The sequence below is a fragment of the Scyliorhinus torazame genome, chromosome 28 (assembly GCF_047496885.1).
Source record: "Scyliorhinus torazame isolate Kashiwa2021f chromosome 28, sScyTor2.1, whole genome shotgun sequence".
Lineage (NCBI taxonomy): Eukaryota > Metazoa > Chordata > Chondrichthyes > Carcharhiniformes > Scyliorhinidae > Scyliorhinus > Scyliorhinus torazame.
In genome coordinates this window covers 28,929,724-28,949,210 of record NC_092734.1, presented here as the reverse complement: position 1 = coordinate 28,949,210, position 19,487 = coordinate 28,929,724, and the positions used below count along the sequence as shown (strand labels likewise).

The following is a 19,487-nucleotide window of genomic DNA, read 5'->3' as shown; positions in this document are numbered from 1 at the left end:
CACTAAATTGCCCCTTAATTGGAAAAGTAATTGGGTACTCTAAATTTATTTTTAAAAGAAGAAATATTTAATGGCTGGGGTCACGTGATGTGAGCACGAGAGTGGCTGTGTTTATCCGAGTTCTGGCCCTGCTCATTTTGTTATCCTTTTATTTTATCCTTGTGCACATTTCATATTTCTCTTTTCTTGGCATACATGTTTTGCGCTATATCCCTGGAGGACCCTGATTAGTGTTTTGCAAAAAAATAATTAATCGCAAAAATCCTTGTTTTGATCGGGGCATGGGCTGGGCTGGGGCCCAGCGTGCAGTGGTGTAGTGACTGGGCTTTCGATTCAACGGTGCTGTGTGAAGCCGGATGGTGGCCGCCATTGAGAGTGTGGTTCTGGAGGAGGATCTCCGCGCGGTGCAGGTCGTTAGAGCTCACTTTAAAGATTTGCGAGGTATCCTTCAGAGAACGGTGGAGGCGCATGAAAGAGGTCTTGGATTCAGAAGAGTACTTTCCTTGGTAAGGGCCCGCCTTCGGGTTGTGGATCCTGCTGCAAGGTGTGACGTCTTATCCTGACGGGTTCAGGAGGTAGGGGCCAGGCCACCAGGCCCCTGGCGAGCAGTGGGAGGCGAGTTCCCGATTTTGAGATTGAAAATTGGCTGCAATGCTTTGATAGTCTTGATTTGGAGGCTGGGTGCATCAGGTTTGATGGAGCACAGCGTATCCCATCTTCCCAAGTCCAGGGGTCAGTTGCCCCCGCCCCCCCAACACTGGTCCTATATTCTATTTTCGACGCTCTTCGTGAGGGGTTGGAACTGGCCAAGCGATTCGAGTCTTTTACCCCTCCCCCACCAGCCAGAGCCACGGCTGCGGGTCGCCTGGACATCCGAGCGACGGCATGGTAGACCTGATGGTATTTCATTGGATGGAACCCTTGCGAGATCCCGAGGAGCGTTGCTGATCCTGTCTTAACCTCGGAATCTCGAGGATCATAGGTGCCGTTATTATCCTGCAACAGAGATGAGGAGGAATTTCTTCAGCCAGAGGGTGGTGAATCTGTGGAACTCTTCGCCGCAGAAGGCTGTGGAGGCCAAATCACTGAATGTCTTTAAGACAGAGATAGATAGGTTCTTGATTAATAAGGGGATCAGGGGTTATGGGGAAAAGGCAGAAGAATGGGGATGAGAAAATATCAGCCATGATTGAATGGCGGAGCAGACTCGATGGGCCGATTGGCCTAAGTCTGCTCCTACGTCTTATGGTCTTATGGAAGTGACACTAAGGATGGCAAGCGAACACTGGGTGAAGGGCTTCAAGCCACACTTGGGAATGGACATTGATAGCACCACTACTGAACGAGCTGGTTGGGACCTAGAGGACTTCGCGGTTAGACTGGGTCTGCGGCAGGTGGTGAGGGAGCCAACCAGAGGAAAAGGCATACTTGACCTCATCCCCACCAACCTGCCTGCCGCAGCTGTATCTGTCCATGACAGTATCAGTAAGAGTGACCACTGCATAGTCTTTGTGGAGACTCGTTTCCACCTTCACATTGAGGATACCCTCCATCGTGTTGTGTGGCACTACCCCCAATGCTACATGGGATCGACTTGGAACTGACCGAGCAACTCAAGACTGGGCCTCCGTGGCTCGCTGTGGGCCATCAGCAGCAGCAGAATTGAACTCTACCGCAATCTGTAACCTCGTGGCCCAGCATATCCCCCACTGTACCATTACCACCAAGCCAGGGGATCAAGATAGTTCAATGAAGAGTTCAGAAAGGTATGCCAGGAGCAACGCCAAGCATACCCAAAAATGAGGTGTCAACCTGGTGAAGTTGCAACACAAGACTATTTTCATTCCAAGTAAAGGGGCAATTTAGCGTGGCCAATCCACCTACCCTGCAAATCTTTGGGTTGTGGGAGTGAGACCCAGGCAGACACGGGGAGAATGCGCAAACTCCACACGGACAGTGACCCGGGGCCGGGATCGAACCTGGGACCATGGCGCTGTGAGGCAGCAGTGCTAACCACTGCGCCACCATGCCGCCCCGACTATTTGCATTCCAAACCGTGGAAGTAGCATGTGATAGACCGAGCTAACCGATCCCACAATTAACAGATCAGATCTGAGCTCTGAAGTCCTGCCGCACCCAGTTTTGAATGGTGGTGGACAATTAAACCGCTTCCTGGAGGAGGAGGCTCCACAAATATCCCCAGCGCATCAGTGCAAAAGACGAGGCTGAAGCATTCACCATAATCTCCCTCCGAAATGTCGAGTGGATGATCATCTCGGTCTCCTCCGGAGGTCCCCAGCATCACAGATATGTCAGTCTTTAGCCAATTCAATTCACTCCGCGTGATATCAAGAAACGTCTGAAGGCACTGGATACTGCAGAGGCTGTGGGCCCGGACAATGTGGACAATTACCCAGATGCGTCCTGTCCACTAAAAAAGGAAAAATCCAACCTAGACAATTTCCACCCCATCAGTCTATGATCATCAGCAAAGTGATGGACAATGTTGTGGACAGTGCTATCAAGTGGCCCTTACTCATCAATAACCTGCTCCCTGACACTCTGTTTGGGCTTCACCAGCTCCTGACCTCATTACAGCCTTTTTTCAAACATGGACAAAAGAGCTGAGCTCCCGAGGGGATGTGAGCGTGACTGACGTTGACATCAAGGCAGCATTTGACCGAAAATGGCATCAAGGAGCCCGAGCAAAAATGGAGTCAATGGGCATCGGGGGGGGAAAACTCTCCACTGGTTGGAGTCATACGTGGCCCAAAGGAAGATGGTTGTGGTTGTTGGAGGTCAGTCATCTCAGACCCGGGACATCACTGCAGGCATCCCTTAACTGTAACAAGTTTGGAAGGTTTGATGGCCCATGTGCTCTTCTTGACTGGCACAGGCCTGATGGGGCACAAGCATAAGAGATAGGAGTAGGCCATACAGCCCATCGATCCCGCTCTGCCATTCAATACTATCATGACTGATCTTGGCCTTCAGCTCCCAATTTCCTGCCCACTCACCAAAAACAAGGCACAAGTTGGGAGTGTGATTCTGATGCAGTGGGGGATTCGGGAGGCGAGTTAGATTCCCTGACGCACCAAAAATCTGTCTATTGTGGGAATTAATTTCTTGGGGTATTTTGTGACCCTGGATTTAAATCTGTTTTTGTTTCCCCCTGGAGAATACATGGCTGGGTTAGGCTTAGGGAGGTTTGGGAGGACTTCGCCATGAGTCTCCAGACGCTGTGAATGTGGGCTAGGCTTAATCGACCAGCTAATCTCCTCTTGTCGTTAACATACATTTGTAACGATTTGAGTTACATTGGGGTCACATGTTCCACCCTCTTCTGTACTCTGGGCTGCGTTGCCTATTTCTGTTCCTATTTCTTGGAAATGGCTGCTATGGTTGGATGAGGCAGGTATTTTGCACGGCAAGATCGATTATAGAATCAGTACAGTGCAGAAGGAGGCCATTCGGCCCATTATGATCCCGGTCCAGATCCCAACAGTGGCTAAGATACAGGACAGAAACCCCAATATTTTATTTAATTTGTAAGACTGAGGAAAGGATACCTCTATCCAGGAGTGAATTGACACAAAAGAGGGATATGGTATATCAAAACAAACTTTATTACGAACAGAGTACTGAAATATCTTTAACATCACACAAGAAAATAGCTTACAATTACACCTTAAACAATGCTAATTAATACAGCGACACAATAACCCTTAACTACTATCTTTAGTCTCACTCAAACAACAAAACTATCTCGGATCCCAATCCACTTTAAATACAGTTACCACTCAGGAATACTTGCTATACAGAGATGTCTTTTGAAGCTGTTTGGAAAGATAAGCCTGAGCCCTGTCAGAACCATGCAGAAACTCTGGCTGTATTTCTTCAGAAAACCTTCTCAGCTCACCTTCCAGCCACAGACTAAAACTGAACCTGACTGCTTCAACCCCCAGCTTCTACCATTAACCACATCACCTTGCTAAACTGGACGCAATGTTTCTAATTAACTACTTCCCAGGGTACCCTCTTAATATAAACAAAAGTCCATGCGCCCAAACTTTTACGATGCTTTAATTGCACCTCTGGCTCCCCAAAAAACCTAGCTCTTTTGCAAACCAGGATTTTTAAGAACACTACTGCAGCAGGCACACACACACTATCCCAGGCTTTACATATAACACAATGTCTGAAATTCCTACATTCATCACTGATCCCACAAACAGCAATGAGACGAGGACCAGTTGGGCCCGTCTATTCTTCACACATTTACTTGGGTTGTCTGGAGTAACACACCAATGATCAGTGGGTATTTAATGGATTGTACAGTTCATTGCGGTCAACACTGTAGACAGGCGTCTTACTATAGCAGGCAGAGTAAGTTTGGGGTACTGTTGTTTCCACGGTATTTCGTTTTTAGCTGCATAACTCAGTAGTGCTAATTGAGCCCAGTTGGAAAATTTGCCTTCCATTTTGTGTGTGTGTATATAAAATGTAAGCTGTACTCCAACGGGTTGCTTGCGAACAAACCGATGGGTACAGTAAAGTGGCCATAGTCCCAGGTGACCATAGGCTGCTTTGCCCTTTTGAGGGGGGAGAGTTGACTGGTGGTGGTTTAACCTGAGGTCATCACACCTCAGGCGAGGGGCGAGGGGCAAGGTTAAGAAAGTGGGGGCTTCATGAATAACTTCAGCCGGTACGAGAATTGAACCTGCGCTGTTTACAATAGATACCTATCTTCAGAGAAGCCGGAGCTCACGGAGAGGAGGAAGGCCGATGTCTTGGCCTTCGCCTCTCTGATTGCACGGCGGCGAATTTTGTTGGAGTGGCGGCCGGCATCGCCTCCGGGGTTAGCGGCTTGGTTGGGTGACCTGCGATTGGAGAAGATAAAGTATGAGTTAAGGGGCTCTTCAGGAGGGTTTGAGGAAAGGTGGGGGATGTTTGTGACCATGTTTGAGGAGCTGTTAATCGTGGGAGGGGGATGGGGGGGGGGGGGGGGTGAAAGAAGCAAAAAATCTGTACAGACTGTACATTCGATTGTTGGGAAGTATGTTTCCCGGGGTGTTTATTCGCTGTAACCTGTTTTGATATATGTTTGTAATAAAATATATATTTTTTAACAGCAATAGATACCTATCCTTCATAACAATAGCGGTTTTAGATTTATTGTCACGTGTACCGAGGTACAGTGAAAGGTATTGTTCTGCGTACAGTCCAGACAGATCATTCCAGACATGGAAACCATAGGACTTACGATATATACACAATGTAAATAAAAGAGCATGGTTAGAGATCGTTTTAGTTTTAGGATTAAGTAAAAGGTTAGTCCGGTTATAAGAGATGTCGGAAGAGGATTTGTGGGGTTGAGCTCGCAGAGAGTCGCCATGCTCCGGCGCTATCTTGAGTTGTACGATCAATAAAGTTTACCAATGCAGTGTTACATGAGGTGATTTTGCCTTGCAGGCGGTGTTCACTATGTGGGACAATGCTATTGTATGGGACGTCGCGATTAGGATTTTTGAACCACGTTATTCCTAAAACTAACACCACTTTCTTCCTTTCTATTTTCAAGGAATTTTTGCCTACCTCAACTACCATGTTCCCCGGACGAGAAGAGAAATTATCGAAACCTTGTTCAAGGGGCTGCAGAGACTTGAATATCGAGGTTACGATTCTGCGGGTAAGTTGGTCTTGTCTCAACTCATAGTTTTCGCTCCTTTTTGCCACACGGGCTTCACCGACGAGACCAGCGGCCTATCCCTAATTGCACTGAAGCGCAGTGGCTTAGGTTTGCAGAGTGGCAGTTAGAGTTAACCGTGGGTCTGGAGTCACATAGAATCACGGAATCCCTACAGTGCAGGAGGAGGCCATTCGGCCCATCGAGTTTGCACCGACCCACCAAAAGAGCACCCTATCCCTATAACCTAACCTGCGTACCTTTCAGACTGTGGGAGGAAACCAGAGCACCCGGAGGTGACACAGGGAGAACGTGCAACCTCCACACAGTCACCCGGGGTCGGAATCGAACCCATCTCCCTGGCGCTCCTGAGGCAGCAGTGCTAACCACCGTGCCGCCCTATATGACACATGTTGGCCAGACTTTGGTCAAGATGGCGGAGTACCTCCTCTAAAGGGGCATCAGTGAACCAGATGGGTTTTTACAACAATCGATTATAGATTTCACGGGTCTCCCATTACTGAGACTGGCTTTCAATTTGAGTTTGTTTTTTTCAAAAATTGAATTTGAATTCCACCAGATGCCAGGGTGGGATTTGAAACCATGTCCCCAGAACATTAGCCTGGTCCTCACGATTACTGGGCCAGTGACAATACCACCATCTCCCCATTAAAAGTACGCACTTGCATTTATATAGCACCTTTCATACTCTGGGGTGATCCCAGAAGGTTTAACGGTGAAGTCACCGTGTAGCGAAATGCAGCTGCCTATTTGAGCACCGCAGGATCTCACCAAGCCCATCAGTGTGTCATTGCTCCGTACTGCGGCTCGGCGTTTGGTTTCAAATCTGTGGTGGGGGACTTGAGCTCAGCTCAACTTGGGACCAATGACGCTACTACAGGTTGAGAATTCTTTATCCATAAATCTGAACGCATCCAAAAATTGCACTTTTAAAAAAAGCTCATCGACCTTTAGCGCGGGAAGCGTCGAGCCTGACATGAGCTGAACCGACCGCACCTGATCGATAGCGCTGCGGGAAGTCCCTGACTAGAGCCTACACCATTCAAGCTGACAAGAACCTCGCTGTCCGCACCCTACCTTGAGCGCAAAAGCCTCCCTCCAGAGTACATTGACACTCCGAACACGTATTAGCAGAAGCACAGATGGCACCACAGGTGGGGACTTACTACAGGTACCCTGGGCGCGATTCTCCGAAATGGAGACAGAGTGTTAGCGCCGCCGTGAACGCCATCTCGTTTCACGACGGCGCGAAACGAGCGCGGGCACTACCGATTCTGGCCCCCACAGGGGGGGGGGGTAGCACGGCGTCGGAGCGGTTCACGCCGCTCCAGCCTCCCTTCCCGGCGCCAACCCGCGCATGCACAGTTGGGCCACTCCAACCCGCGAATGCACAGTTGGGCCACTCCAACCCGCGAATGCGCGGGGGACTTCCTCCGCGCGCCGGCCCCGACCCAACATGGAGTTCAGGGACCGGCCGCGTAATAAAATAGGGCCGGAAGCTGGAGAGGCCGGCCGCCGATCGGTGGACCCCGATCGTGGGCCAGACCCCATCGGAGGCCCCCCCCGGTGAAGGAGCGCTTTTCCCCGCCCCACAGGCCGCCCCCCGACCCTACGCGCAGCGTTCCCGCCGGCTGCGAGCAGGTGTGGACGCCGCCGGCGGGACTTTGCCGTTTCCGCCCGGCTGCTCTGTCCATCAAGGCTGGAGAGTCGGTGGCCGCACCAAATGTGGCGGCGCAAATGGCGCCGATTCTCCGCTCCTCGGAGAATCGCCTGCCGGCGTCGGGCCGGCGCCACGGGAAAAAATGGCGCGAACGGCGATTCTCCCATACGGCGCGGCATGGGAGAATCGCGCCCCCTGTACTTAAGATCCTTGCAACTTTTCTTTTGAGCCATTTTATTTACTTTAGACTATAGCTAGTCTAGGCTTCAGCCTGTTATATAAGTAGGCCAAGGCCTATGTATCCAAAAACCGGAATGATCTGAAATCCGAAACGCAATTGGCCCTGAGGGTTTTGGATAAATGATACTCTTATCTGTGCAGAGGAACCACTGACTATTGCATCGCTTGGCCTTTGTAGAGCTGTTGTCTGTTATGCACCTGGCTGTAAGTGTTCTGCCTAGGAAGATTTCCGAGCTAAGGAACTCACATTGACTACACGTCGTAAAGGGCCATTACATTTATGTGAAAACGTTTGGCAAACTTCTTTAATTCAGGAGGGAGAGAAGCAGTTTGTCATAGTGGGCAGATAGGTGGCAGATGAAGTTGAATGCGGAGAGGTGTGAGGTGATTCGTTTTGGTTGGAAAAACATGGAGAGAGGGGTAAAATTCTTAAAGGGGAGCAGGAGCAGAGAGACCTGGATGTGTCTGTGCATAGGTCATTGAAGGTGGTAGAACAGGTGGAGAGAGCTGTTAATAAAGTAAATGCTATCCTGGGCTGTATTAATAGGGGCATAGAGGACAAGAGCGAGGAGGTTATGCGGAACTTGTGCAAGACACTAGTTAGACCTAGGCTGGAATATTGTGTACAGTCCTGGACACCACACTACAGAAAGGATGACAGTGCAGAAGAGGTTCACAGAAATAGCATGAGGATAGACTGAAGATGTTGGCACTGTTCTCTTTGGAGAGAAGAAGGGTAGGAGACGATTTGATAGCGATGTTTAAAATCAAGAGGGGACTCGATAGAATGTATATGGAGAAACTGTTCTCCCTTGTGAAAGGATCAAGAATGAGATGGCAAGGTTATAAAGTGATTTGCAAAAGACGTGTGTCTGCAAGTGTGGTGGAGGCAGGTTCAATTGAGACATTCTAGAGGGCATTAGATGAATATTTGAATAGAAGCAATGTGCAGGGGTTAAGGGAAAAGGTAGCAGAATGGCATTAAGTCATGATGCGCGTTTGGAGAGAGGTTGCAAACACGATGGGCCGAATGGCCATCTGCGCTGTAACAATTCTGCGATTCTGCATGGTCAACTACAAATACCTGATCTGAAAAGAGGGCAGCACCTTCAGCCCAGCACAGGAAGGAAGTATTAACAGATATATTGCTGCAACGTAAACTTTCTCCTAATGACCAGTGGGTCAGTTAAATCAGGTGACGAGGTAGCTACAGTATGGTGCAGAATAGCACTCAATGGTGCAGCTTCAATCCTGATAGTGGCTGAGATGGTTCTTGGGACCTGCTTCCTTGCCGTGTCCCATTGGGGAGTCATGATATAAACCATGATTAGCAACCTTTGGAGTGAAGTTGACTCATTGAATGTCTGGCGCATGTTAGATTCCTCCTTTTCTATTTCTGCCACAACTTTGAGGTGATATTTCTCTGACTAGGTCTGAAACTAGGAGCAGGAGTCAGCAGTTCAGTGGCTCGGGCCTGCCCCGCCATTCATCCCGGTCATGGCTGATCTCATCCCCACTTTCCCTGACTGCTCCCTGTAACCCTTCACCCGGCTACTAATTAACAACCCATCTATCTCCTCCGCAAATCTGTGTGTGATTTTGATTACCAGAACCTTAATAAAGAACAAAGAACAAAGAAAAGTACAGCACAGGAACAGGCCCTTCGGCCCTCCCAAGCCTGCGCCGACCGTGCTGCCCCGTCTAAACTACAATCTTCTACACTTCCTGGGTCCGTATCCCTCTATTCCCATCCTATTCATGTATTTGTCAAGATGCCCCTTAAATGTCACTATCGTCCCTGCATCCAGCACCTCCTCCGGCAGCGAGTTCCAGGCACCCACTACCCTCTGTGTAAAAAGAACTTGCCTCGTACATCTACTCTAAACCTTGCCCCTCGCACCTTAAACCTATGCCCCCTAGTAATTGACCCCTCTACCCTGGGGAAAAAGCCTCTGACTATCCACTCTGTCTATGCCCCTCATAACTTTGTAGACCTCTATCAGGTCACCCCATAACGTCCGTCTTCCAGTGAGAACAAACCGAGTTTATTCAACCGCTCCTCATAGCTAATGCCCTCCATACAAGGCAACATCCATATCGCTCCATACTGGCAATTAGACATTGTTACCAAACTGAAAGGCACTCCCGCATGCCAGTGTAAGCTCTGTATCCACTGCTCCACATTTTCCCCTCCCATCAGTCTTGTCAGAGAGTTTCCATTGTTGCCAGCCAATTTGGAGACAGCGCAATCTAGATATTTGACTTGAAAATTCCCCATCTCTTCAATTCGCACCTACAATATGAGGAGAAATACTAGCATTTTCACCGTGTCTTTCAGGTGTTCAGAGTGTCTCAAAGCACTTTAGAAGTGGAGACACCGCTGTGGGAAACGCAGCAGAAGATTTGTACACAGCATGATCCCATGGACAGCAAGTTGGCAATGGCTGAATTATCTGTCTTTGTGATATCAGCCGGGGGATGAGTTTTGACCAGGACCCCTGGAGAGAACTGCCCTGCTCTTCTTCAAAGTTATGCCAGGGGAGCTTGCATGTCTACCTGAGAGAATCAAGAAATTTACGGTGCAAAAGGAGGGCATTTGGCCCATCGAGTCTGCACCAGCCCTTGGAAATAGCACCCCACTTAAGCCCAAGCCTCCACCCCATCCCAGTAACCCCACCTAACCTTTTTGGACACTAAGGGCAATTTATCATGGCTAATCCACCTAACCTGTAGATCTTTGGACTGTGGGAGGAAACCGGAGCACCCGGAGGAAACCCACGCAGACACTGGGTGAATCGTAGAATTTACAGTGCAGAAGGAGGCCATTCGGCCCATCGAGTCTGCACCAGCTCTTGGAAAGAGCATCCTACCCAAGCCCCCACCCTATCCCCATAACCCAGTAACCCCACCAAACACTAAAGGCAATTTTGGACTAAGGGCAATTTTAGCATGGCCAACCCACCTAACCTGCACATAGGTGGGACATAGGCACCACCTCCTGTGGGAGGAAACGGGAGCAGCCGGAGGAAACCCACGCAGACACGGGGAGAACGTGCAGACTCCGCACAGACAGTGACCCAAGCCGGGAATCGAACCTGGGACCCTGGCGCTGTGAAGCAACTGTGCTAACCACTGTGCTACCGTGCCCAGAGGACAGACCGAGGACAGACAGCGGGGCAAGATCTTCCAGCTGTTCATCCGAGCGGGATCTTCTGGTCTGCCGACGGTGCACCCTCGCCCCGGGTTTCCCAGCAGCATGGGATGGATTCACCGGAAAATCCCATTGACAGCGGTGGGACAGAAGATCCCGCCTCCTGCCAATGGCGGGACCGTCTCCTGTCGCCGAGAAAACACGCAGTGGGGGGGGGGGTTCAGAGAATCTCACCCAGTGTCTCAGTTTAATGTTTCACGTGAAACACATTCACCCTCGGAGCTGCACAGTGCCGCCTGTCTCAATCTTTTGTGCTCAGATCTCTGGATTAGAATTGAAACTGGAACGTTCTGATTCCCAAGGGGAGGCTGCTAGCAACTGAGTTGACACCGAGGAGAAAAACTGCCTCTTGATCTCATTTGAGCATATAATCATGTACTGTCTGCTTGCTCGCACATAAATAATGTACGTGCAAAGCAAAATTGCATCCATCAAAATGCTTTGGCAAGGGCCAACTCGACCAGTGGAATGGGTTTATTCTGGGTAGATTTGCGCACCTTGAAATGTAAGCTCCCATAAAACGGCACATCCTGGGGGTTGGTGCCCCTCACAGGTTTATGGCTGTACCGGAATCTAATATGCGTGTAATGATGTTTAAATTTGACAGACCTCTTCTGGACTGCCTGGAGTTGGCCGTGTAATTGTCTTTTTGTAACATGCATTTGCTACAGCATTGCCTCGGCTTGCCCACGTTCCGCCCACGGTAGCGACACTTGGGAAATCAAAAGCCGTTCATTGGCTGTGAGAGGTTTTGGTTGAGCCCTGATGTGGTGAAAGATGGTGGCCCAGAAATTCCGGTTGTAACGCCGGTGAAATTTGTCCGCACCTGCCACCATTCATATGTAAAATTGACAGCGACGTCTGGGTCGGCACATGTGCAGTTAAGCGTGGAAATCCAGGGGTTGCTGTCATTGAGACCCTGCTCCTTCACAGATTGCAATGTTGTAGTCTTTACAGATAGAGAATCATGAGAAACTACTGATTTAATGTGAAATTTAACAATTTACTAAGTACACACGCTGTAAAAACCATAAAAAATATTACGCCTTGTTCAGTCAGGAGCAGCTGAGATTTTTAGTGGAATGGTAAAGCATAATAAATGCTGTATAAACCCCTCCATCACTGAAAATATTACTTTCACAAGTGTGGAGTCACATTCCTTCAAAGGAGCATTTAAAATTTGCTGAAGTTGAATCAAATAGAAGTTTTTTTGAAAAGTTCTGGGGCGAAGTTCTCTGGAAACGGCGCGATGTCCGCCGACTGGCGCCCAAAACGGCGCAAATCAGACGGGCATCGCGCCGTCCCAAAGGTGCGGAATGCTCCGCATCTTTGGGGGCCGAGCCCCAATCTTGAGGGGCTAGGCCGGCGCCGGACGAATTTCCACCCCGCCAGCCGGCGGAAAATGCCTTTGGTGCCCCGCCAGCTGGCGCGGAAATGACATCTCCGGGCGGCGCATGCGCGGGAGCGTTAGCGGCCGCTTACAGCTTCCCACGCATGCGCAGTGGAGGGAGTCTCTTCCGCCTCCGCCATGGTGGAGACCGTGGCGGAGGCGGAAGGGAAAGAGTGCCCCCACGGCACAGGCCCGCCCGCGGATCGGTGGGCCCCGATCGCGGGCCAGGCCACCGTGGGGGCACCACCCGGGGCCAGATCACCCCGCGACCCCCCCCCAGGACCCCGGAGCCCGGCCGCACCGCCTTGTCCCGCCGGTAAGGTAGGTGATTTAATCTACGCCGGCGGGACAGGCATTTTAGCGGCGGGACTTCGGCCCATCCGGGCCGGAGAATCGAGCGGGGGGGGGGGGCCCGCCAACCGGCGCGGCGCGATTCCCGCCCCCGCCGAATATCCGGTGCCGGAGACTTCGGCAACCGGCGGGGGCGGGATTCACGCCAGCCCCCAGCGATTCTCCGACCCGGCGGGGGGTCGGAGAATGTCGCTCCTGATGTTTATTCTTCTCCTTTAGCCCATCCATTTGCATGTCTATATCTTTTATGGGGGGTTTTGTACACCGATTCAGATGTGACTTGATTTCCCTGCTTTTCTGTCTGTGAGAATTCGACAAGTCTGATTCATCAGGGTGCCTGCTGTCAGCCCTGCAGCTGGATGGAACGGATCCTCTATAGATAGAACCAAATGGGGAAATCTGGGTGCTGGAGCCTGCCGGATCTTTGTGGGCAGGGTGCTTTTTAGGTCCGAGCACTGCACCATCACCACTGACCACAAAATCTGCGCCATTATGTAAATTAAAGCTTTAAATTAATTGCCCTCCTGTTCCACCATTCTTTTTCCTAAATGATTGAGAAGTGGCAATTACGTTGTTGTTTATAATCAGCAGAATATACAAGCTTCTTAATTACACACAGTTTGAATTCCATTGCGCTCAGATCTCCTTCACAATATAACTGGATTCACCCCCCACTTGTCCTCTTAGATGTTTCCAATGCCATTCTCACACTGAGATTGAGACTCAAGGGGTGGGGTTCTCTGTCCCGCCGCACCCGTTTGCTGGTGCGGCGTGCCCTTCCCCACCCGCCGTCAGCGGGCTTCTGCGTCCCGGCAGCCGGCCAATACAGGGCTGAATTCTCCAACCCCGCCGCGCCACATTTTTTGCCTCGCCCCACCGGCGGGATTCTCCGTTACGCCGGCCGGCGAATGGGGTTTCCCATTGTGGGGCAGCCCCATGCCGCCGGGAAACCCCCGGGTGCCGGCAAAACGGACAATCCCGCCGGTGGAGAATCCTGCCCGGGGTTTCCCAATGTGGGTACCCCCATATCGGCGGGTAATCCGTGGGCGTGAATGCGCTGCTGGTGAAATGGAGGATCACGCTGATGGAAAATCCAGCTCCGGTGTTGGTGTGTGTACATGTGTGTGTATGCACGTGTGTGTGTGTATGCACGTGTGTGTGTGTATGCACGTGTGTGTGTGCATGCACGTGTGTGTGTGCATGCACGTGTGTGTGTGCATGCACGTGTGTGTGTGCGTGCACACGTGTGTGTGTGTGTATGCACGTGTGTGTGTATGCACGTGTGTGTGTATGCACGTGTGTGTGTGTGTATGCACATGTGTGTGTGTATGCACGCGTGTGTGTGTATGCACGTGTGTGTGTATGCACGTGTGTGTGTGTGCATGCACGTGTGTGTGCATGCACGTGTACACGTTTGCATGCAGGTGTGTCTTTCTTTATGCACACTGGGCTATTGATTGCAATGGCTATCAGAAGGAGAACAGATTTTTGAATGTCTTGGCCAGCAGGAAGTATGTCTGCTATGAGGTGAACACAGAACAATGCTGGCATTGACCAATATCGGAGAGCCAACTTAACCCACGCTCCTGGAGTTGGGAAGCAAGCGTGAAAATGAGTCACTTGACTGTGTAGAGTAAATGAAATTTGAACACACACAAGTGATGGTCTTTCGGGGGAGGGGTGGCTGGGTGGAATGTATCACCCACACCGACAACAGACACAGCAAAGGTTCAGTGTCATTGGTATTTCATCCCGTTTTAAAGGATATAGAATTTTACTCATTCCCAGGTTTCACAGCGGAGGTCAAACCTATATCAGTTGCGGTTGGAAACACTGGGTTCGACTGTGAGATTCACCCCAATCTCTCAAACACGTTACATCACCCGAGATGGTTTGATGCTAATCTCAAAGCTTTTCCTTTTTCAGCTGGTCTGGTAGCCACAGCAAAAATGCTAGCGTGGTTTAAAGCCTCTGTCAGCTACGGTTGCCGACCCTCCAGGATTGGCCGGAGCCTCCGGGAATTGATGATCAATCTCCAGCACACTGCTGTGTGGTCCCGGAGAAAAATCATCGGCACATTAATAAGAGATTGTATTTTTTTTGTTGTTGTTTTCTTTGAGCCAAAATGTTGAAAATGGGGGGTTTAAAAAAAAAAAAGGACTATTTGGAGTGACAGTCAAGCACCATCCAATTGGGTAGTGAGTCTTATTGCTTTCCGATTGGTGTAGGAAGGCCCCGTGTCACAAGGATGGATGTGTTGGCCGACTAATGGCTGGAGAGTGGGGGGAAAGTCATGTGCTGTCCTTGGAAAGGGTCCAGAGGAGGTTGACAAGAATGATCCCTGGAATGAAGAACTTGTCGTATGAGGACTCTGGGTCTGTCCTCGTTGGCGTTTAGAAGGATGAGGGGGGATCTTATTGAAACTTACAGGATACTGCGAGGCCTGGATAGAATGGACGTGGAGAGGATGTTTCCATTTGAGGGATAAACTTGAACCAGAGGACACCATCCCAGATTAAAGGGGCGATCCTTTAAAAGTGAGATGAGGAAGAATTTCTTCAACTCTTTGCCGCAGAAGGCTGTGGAGGCCAAATTACTGAGTGTCTTTAAGACCGAGATAGATAGAGGCTGGTTTAGCACAGTGGGCTAAATTGCTGGCATGTAATGCAGAACAAGGCCAGCAGCGCGGGTTCAATTCCCGTACCAGCCTCCCCGAACAGGCGCTGGAATGTGGCGACTAGGGGCTTTTCACAGTAACTTCATCGAAGCCTACTCGTGACAATAAGCGATTATTAATATTATTATTAGCTAGGTTCTTGATTAATAAGGGGATCAGGGGTTATGGGGAGAAGGCAGGAGAATGGGGATGAGAAAATGTCAGCCATGATTGAATGGCGGAGCAGACTCGATGGGCCGTGTGGCCTAATTCTGCTCCTATGTCTTATGGATGAGATCTCCAGGAATACATTTAATCACAGTTGGCAACCATACTGTCAATAGCCCCGTGTACTGAGGGAGCTTCATGGATCTTTGAGGCACTGCTGGTCTCTACTGAATTTACCCTCCAACTGTTCAATGTGACTCACATTAGGGGTGGAGCAGGATTCAAGACAACTCCTGCTCCGTGGCATTTCACCTGGTTTGCTCCTGAGCATTGGTGAAATTCAGCCAAGCATGTCCTTGTCAAAGGACGTTTGTTTGTTTTTTCAAAATACGTTTCAATCCCTTCCAACCCCTCCAGATGAAATATGTTTTGAACTTTAACAGCGCCAGCCTTGTCTCAGCCCCACCCCAGAGACTGGAGCATTGAATCCAGGCGGCCATTTTGGTGCAGTACCGAGGGAGTGCTGCACTGTCGGTGGCGCCATTCTTTCAGATGTGACGTTAAACCAAGTCTGTGCACCTCAATGGGCACACCCTTGGCCCTATTTGAAGAAAAGCAGAGGACCTCCTCCAGTGTCCAATCCAATATTGACCAACTTCACTGAAACAGATTTGTTTATTTAAATGTTCTTCAGGGGCCTTTCTTTGTGTAGATTATCTCTGACAGTGATGACACTCCCGAAGTATCTTATTGACTCTATGCTTTGGGATATCCTGAGGTCAGGAAAGCTGTTGCATTCATTTAAAATAAAAATTCTTTTTAAATGATTCTGCTGCTCATTTCGCATGGCTCTTGTCCCACGTCAAGATGAATCACATGGTCAGCAGAGGCCCCAGTTTGACCCCTGACCTGTGCTGAGTTAGCACCAGAGGCTGTCTAATGGTTTCCAGTACCTTGGGCTAAGAGGTCCATTCTTGACGACGTTCTGCTCGTGATTGCATGTGATTGGACATGAGGTAAATAGGGAGGGGGAGGCACGAGGTAAGGACTGAATGGGGCTGGAGGGCAAGAGGTAAGGACTGTGAGGGGAGGTGTTGGGGGTTAGCCACGGTGCCTCTCCTGGTTCAACAGCTTCCTTGTCTGAATTAAATCGGGCTCGGTTCTGTCCTGTGCCCAGATTCTCCCCCTCCCACATCACCTTTATATGGGTATATCTCTCCGTGCCTCCTCCAGCCCTTTTTTTTTTTGGTAGCGCATTAATCACTTTATTACTCAAATTATTAAGTTCACATAATAAATTCTTAATTCAATAGTGGTGAATACATGATGCTATGTTGCCAAGTAATGGAGATTTTTCCCCCCCTGTATTTTATCCATTTAGTTCAGGATCTGTAAAAGTTGGAAGTGCTAACATTTTCATGTAAATTGCATAGTGCTTGGAACTCAGATAGACTCCAAAGAGAGCTTAGAGGATGACCACAAAACTCCGTTTCCTCATAACAGGCTGACAAACAGTAATCCAGAATCGTATTGTATTTCCCTTTGTGGCATAGGGGCTGTATTATACCGTGTTGCAAGGCCAGCATTTATAGGTAAGGCCAAGAGAACAGGATACAAGCCTCCTCCAATCGAAGCAACTAATCCTCCTCTAACTAGGACGCATGTGGGACAGTTGAGATCACCTGGAATCAGTCTGGTCAACATTCTCTGCACTCAATCTGGAACAAGAATATCCTTCCTCAGATAAGGAGACCAAAACTGCATACTGTATTGCGGGTGGATAAATGTGAGGTTATCCACTTTGTTGATCTAATTCTGTCTAATTCTGGAAGCCGTTGAAATCGTTCGAGAAGCATTTCCATCACATTTGGATTGGGAATACTAGGTTGTAGATCTTGTGTGAGTAATGTATTATCTGCCATTCTCAAAACCTTGTCTCTCTACATTAGGTCAACAACAGCGAGGATGCAGACATGTTGATCACCTGACCAGATCATTGTCCCTCCAGCCCTTTTAGACCTTTCTTCTAATACAGCTGGTTGATCCCACACCAAGCATCCTAAGTGTAAGGAACATTGGAGGGAGGCCATTCGGCCCCTCAACCCCATCCTGTCCATTCAGTTAGATCAAGGCCGATGAGACTGTCTTGTCATGTTAGGATGCTATATGAATGTGAACTGCTGTTGTATGTAAACGCTTTTGTGAGGGTGGCAGGGTGGCGCAGTGGTTAGCACTGCTGCCTCACGGCGCCGAGGACCTGGATTTGATCCCGGCCCCGGGTCACTGCCGTGTGGAGTTTGCACATTCTCCCCGTGTCTGCGTGGTGGTCTCACCCCTACAACCCAAAAAGATGTGCAGGGTTAGGTGAGTTGGCCACGCTAAATTGCCCCTTAATTGGGGCAAAACAATAATTGGGTACTCTGAATTTTTTTTTTTTAAAGTAAACGCTTTTGTGAATTTCTTTCCAGGTATTGGAATCGATGGAGGAAATAACAAGGAAAGTGCAGATCAATGGAAGCAAATCTGTATTATTAAAAGGAATGGGAAAGTAAAGACCTTGGAAGAAGAAGTTAACAGTAAGTCTGGTGTGAAGGTTAAGCTGTGGAATATGATTATGGAATGCTGCCCTGAATTGAATGCTGTTGATACAGTGTACATAGACTTCCAGAAGGCATTTAATTCAGTGCCCCACGATAGACTTATGAACATAGTTAGAGCTCCTGGAATAAAAGGGAAAGTAGCAATATGGATATGAAATTGCCCGAGTTTCAGGATATGAAGTGCCGTAGTGAACTTCCTATGGGTTTGAGGAAGATTCTCTAGGTCCAGGAGTCGGGAAAGGGTTAGGACCCTTGCTCTTACTGTTATGTTGATGACCTAGACTTTGATGTAGAGGGCACAATTTCAAAATGTGCAGATGAAATGAACTTTCAAGTGTTGCGAACCATGAGGAGGATGGTATAGAATTTTGAAGAGGTCATGAGGCATGTTGATGGAATTATTTGATTTAATTTGATTTATAAATGTCACATGTATTAGTATACAGTGAAAAGTATTGTTTCTTGCACGCTGTACAAACAATGCATACCGTACATAGGGAAGGAAGGAGAGACTGCAGAATATAATGTTACAGTTATAGCAAGGTGTAGAGAAAAGATCAACTTAATACGAGGTAGGTCCATTCAAAAGTCTGATGGCAGTAGGGAAGAAGCTGTTCTTAAGTCGGTTGGTACATGACCTCAAACTTTGGTATCTTTTTCCTGACGGAAGAAGGTGGAAGAGAGTATGTCCGGGATGCGTAGGGTCCTTAATTATGCTGGCTGCCTTTCTGAGGCAGCAGGAATTATAGATCGAGTCGATGGACGGGAGGCTGGTTTGCGTGATTGACTGGGCTACATTCACAACCTTTTGTAGTTTCCTACGGTCTTGGGCAGAGCAGGCTCCATACCAAGCTGTGATACAACCAGAAAGAATGCTTTCTATGGTGCATCTGTAGAAGTTGGTGAGGGTCGTAGCTGACATGCCAAATTTCCTTCGTCTTCTGAGAAAGTAGAGTCGTTGGTGGGCTTTCTTAACTATCGTGTCGGCATGGGGGGGACCAGGACAGGCTGTTGGTGATCTGTACACCTAAAAACTTGAAGCTCTCGACCCTTTCAACTTCGTTCCCATTGATGTAGGATAGGGGCATGTTCTCCACTACGCTTCCTGAAGTCGATGACAATCTCCTTTGTTTTGTTGACATTGAGGGAGAGATTATTGTTGGCGGACCAGTTCTCCAGATTCTCTATCTCATTCCTATACTCTGGATGGGCAGACAAGTGGTAGGTTAAATTGAATGTGGTGAAATGTGAAGCGATTTATTTTGGTAGGAGGAATGTCGCGAATGCCCGTTCTAAAAAGAATGTAGGGGCAGAGGGACATAGGTGTACAGAACTATAGAATCCCTACAGTGCTGAAGGAGTCCATTTCGCCCATTTGATTCTGCACTGACCCTCTGAAAGGGCACCCTAGCTAGGCCCACTCCCCAGCCCTATCCCGTAATCCCACCTAACCATTGGACACGAAGGGACAATTTCTCATGGCCAATCCACCTAACCTGCACAT

The 19,487-nt window shown here is 49.1% G+C and overlaps 1 protein-coding gene and 1 pseudogene across 1 annotated transcript in view; one reads left to right on the top strand and one right to left on the bottom strand.

Annotated features, from left to right (window-relative positions):
- LOC140403626 (glutamine--fructose-6-phosphate aminotransferase [isomerizing] 1-like) overlaps positions 1–19,487 on the top strand; it is an 89,650-nt gene that overhangs the window by 5,259 nt on the left and 64,904 nt on the right. The window contains exons 2-3 of the mRNA XM_072491755.1: positions 5,582–5,689; positions 17,852–17,959. Of these exons, the coding sequence (XP_072347856.1) occupies positions 5,582–5,689; positions 17,852–17,959 (216 nt within the window). The remainder of the gene's footprint in view (positions 1–5,581; positions 5,690–17,851; positions 17,960–19,487) is intronic.
- LOC140403629 (transmembrane protein 126A-like) lies at positions 16,620–17,377 on the bottom strand (annotated as a pseudogene).